Raw genomic sequence first — 2,357 nt, 5'->3', positions numbered from 1 at the left:
AATTTGTGTAGGTAAACATCATTTCATTAGTCGCGAAACATTGTGTAGGTAAACAAAACGTTTTTCATAACAATGTTTCTTCGCTTATTTAATTAAAAAAAAAATCGTAACAAAAAACATCATTTCCTTGGTTATTCAAAGTTCTACACATTATTTGCTTACAATATCGATTCACTCAAAAAAGTGGATTTAGGTTATCAATTGGATAGTTGCTAATAAATAATAAGAACAATAGATAAACAACAACGGTGAATACATAGCAACAACAAAGTGCTTTATTAGCTACAACTAAACGCACTCCACCGGCACAAAAAACTATGGTATGGGACTAAATGGCAATGGGGACAGCACGAAGGGGTTTAGCCTTCTGTATGGTGAGGCCAAATTTCTCTTTCATGTCCAAGCTCTCATCTTCAAGCTTCCAATCAAAAGAATTAATAAGTGAACCCAACATTAGATATAACATTCTGATTGCCAATGGCAAACCAGGACAAATTCGCCGCCCAGCTCCGAAGGGAATTAGTTCAAAATTCTGGCCTTTGAAATCAACATCTGACCCCAAGAATCTTTCAGGCTTAAAAGAGTGAGGGTTGTCCCATATGTTTTCATCTCTGCCAATAGCCCATACATTGACAAAAACTTGTGCACCTTTTGGCACCGTGACGCTTGCAATTTCAACGCCTTCTGAAGCTTTACGGGGGATTAATAAGGGAACAGCCGGGTGCAACCTAAAAGTTTCTTTCACAACTGCTTGTAGGTAAGGCAACCGAGCGATGTCAGATTCGTCAATTGGGCTGCCTTTGCCAAGAGTTTGTTTTAGCTCCAATTTTGCTTTCGATAAAACCTTAGGGTTGTGGAGTAATTCTGCCATTGCCCATTCCATTGTAATTGAAGTTGTGTCATTCCCCGCAATAAACAAATCCTGTTATATGAATTCTGTTAATTAACTCGTAATTTTGTACGAGAAATTAATAAAAAGAAATAGAAATATTACCGCAAGCAAGTGCTTGATATGTTTTGTGTCAAACTCTACACTCTTTTCTTGGATAATATTGAGAAGAGTATCTAACGTATCTTTAGATTCGGTGCTAATACTACAACCATGTTCTTGTCTTTGCTTCAATCGTTGATCAATCAAGCGATCCAACACTTCGAACATCTTGCCAGAATAAAGTGTATTGCGGCGCCTTATGCCCTGCAGGTCAAGCATTTTTAGTAGAGGAAAATGGTCGGACAAGTTAGGCTTTCCTGCTTCTTCCATGATACCCCAAACTGTATCCTTAAACTCTCGCTCATTGGGATCAACCAAATCCATAGAAAAAATTGTGTTGGATAACAAATTAAGTGAAGTATTAAAAGCAGCTTGGCCAAAATCTATTGCTTTACCCGCACTGCAATTTTCTTCAACATAAGCAAGAAGGTCTTTGATTTTCTTGCGTCGGAGGTCTTGATTGGCATCGAGTTTCTGATTACTGAAAATATGCATGTTGCATATTTTTCGAAGACTTCTCCACAGTGGTGAGACTGGCAGCCAGACCAAACTGAATTCATGGTGCTGGTATGGCTGGGACAAGATTGATTCAGGGACCTTTCGATCACAGAATAATGAATCATGTTCTTTAAGGATAGCTTTGGCCATGCTTGGAGAAGAAATCACTACTGTGGTCACCTGGCCAAGTCTTAGACTCATTATGGGGCCATGAATTTTGGCAAGTTTGGCCAGTGACTTGTGAGGCTTGCCACCCAGTTCCAGGAGGTTTCCGATCACCGGATAAGGCCTCGGTCCTGGTGGAAGCCCTTTGCGTTTTCCACTGGAAATGAAACTTAAAGCCATCACCCAAACCAATGTGAACACGAGCCACAGTATGCAGCTGATTAACAAATCCATCTTTGAATTGAAGTTTGTATTTTGATTTCTCTTTATTTGAAGCTCTCATTAACACCGTCCCCTTCACCTTCTTTTATAGTAGCTGGGTTCTGACAGTTATTAATTGGAGTTGGTCCAATGAAAAATGAGATTTGAATTGGAGTTGGTCCCAGTCTCCACCTGATTAATTTCCGACAAATAATTACACGCCGTCCACGAAACTGCCGACGGATGTGGAAAAATCAAATAAGGGTAATACCGAAATTTTATGAGTCAATTAACAGAAATTTAGTGAAATATTATTTTTTCATAGTTAAAAATTACAAAGTACTATTTTTCATAATTAACAATGTAAAAATGTATTAGACCTCAATAACTATTGCTGTCGTTTAAATTAACTATGATTAACAAGAAGAATATACGGCTCTTCGAGAATGTATCACTTTGGGAATTCTAACAATTTGTTTAATCGATAAAAATTGTGACCCCT

At 38.2% G+C, this 2,357-nt stretch overlaps 1 protein-coding gene across 1 annotated transcript; it reads right to left on the bottom strand.

Moving 5' to 3' along the window:
• Positions 1-228: 228 nt before the first annotated feature.
• On the bottom strand, positions 229-1,943 carry LOC18035229 (geraniol 8-hydroxylase). Its single transcript, XM_006423608.2, has 2 exons — positions 995-1,943; positions 229-922 (listed from the first exon to the last, which is right to left on the bottom strand). The coding sequence occupies exons 1-2, from the start codon at positions 1,886-1,888 to the stop codon at positions 329-331; spliced, it is 1,488 nt and encodes a 495-aa protein (XP_006423671.1). The 5' UTR covers positions 1,889-1,943; the 3' UTR covers positions 229-328.
• Between the last annotated feature and the right edge of the window lie 414 nt (positions 1,944-2,357).

Source organism: Citrus clementina, unplaced genomic scaffold, assembly GCF_000493195.1.
Source record: "Citrus clementina cultivar Clemenules unplaced genomic scaffold, Citrus_clementina_v1.0 scaffold_8, whole genome shotgun sequence".
NCBI lineage: Eukaryota > Viridiplantae > Streptophyta > Magnoliopsida > Sapindales > Rutaceae > Citrus > Citrus x clementina.
The sequence above is the reverse complement of the archived record's forward strand: the minus strand, read 5'-3'. Positions and strand labels throughout refer to the sequence as shown.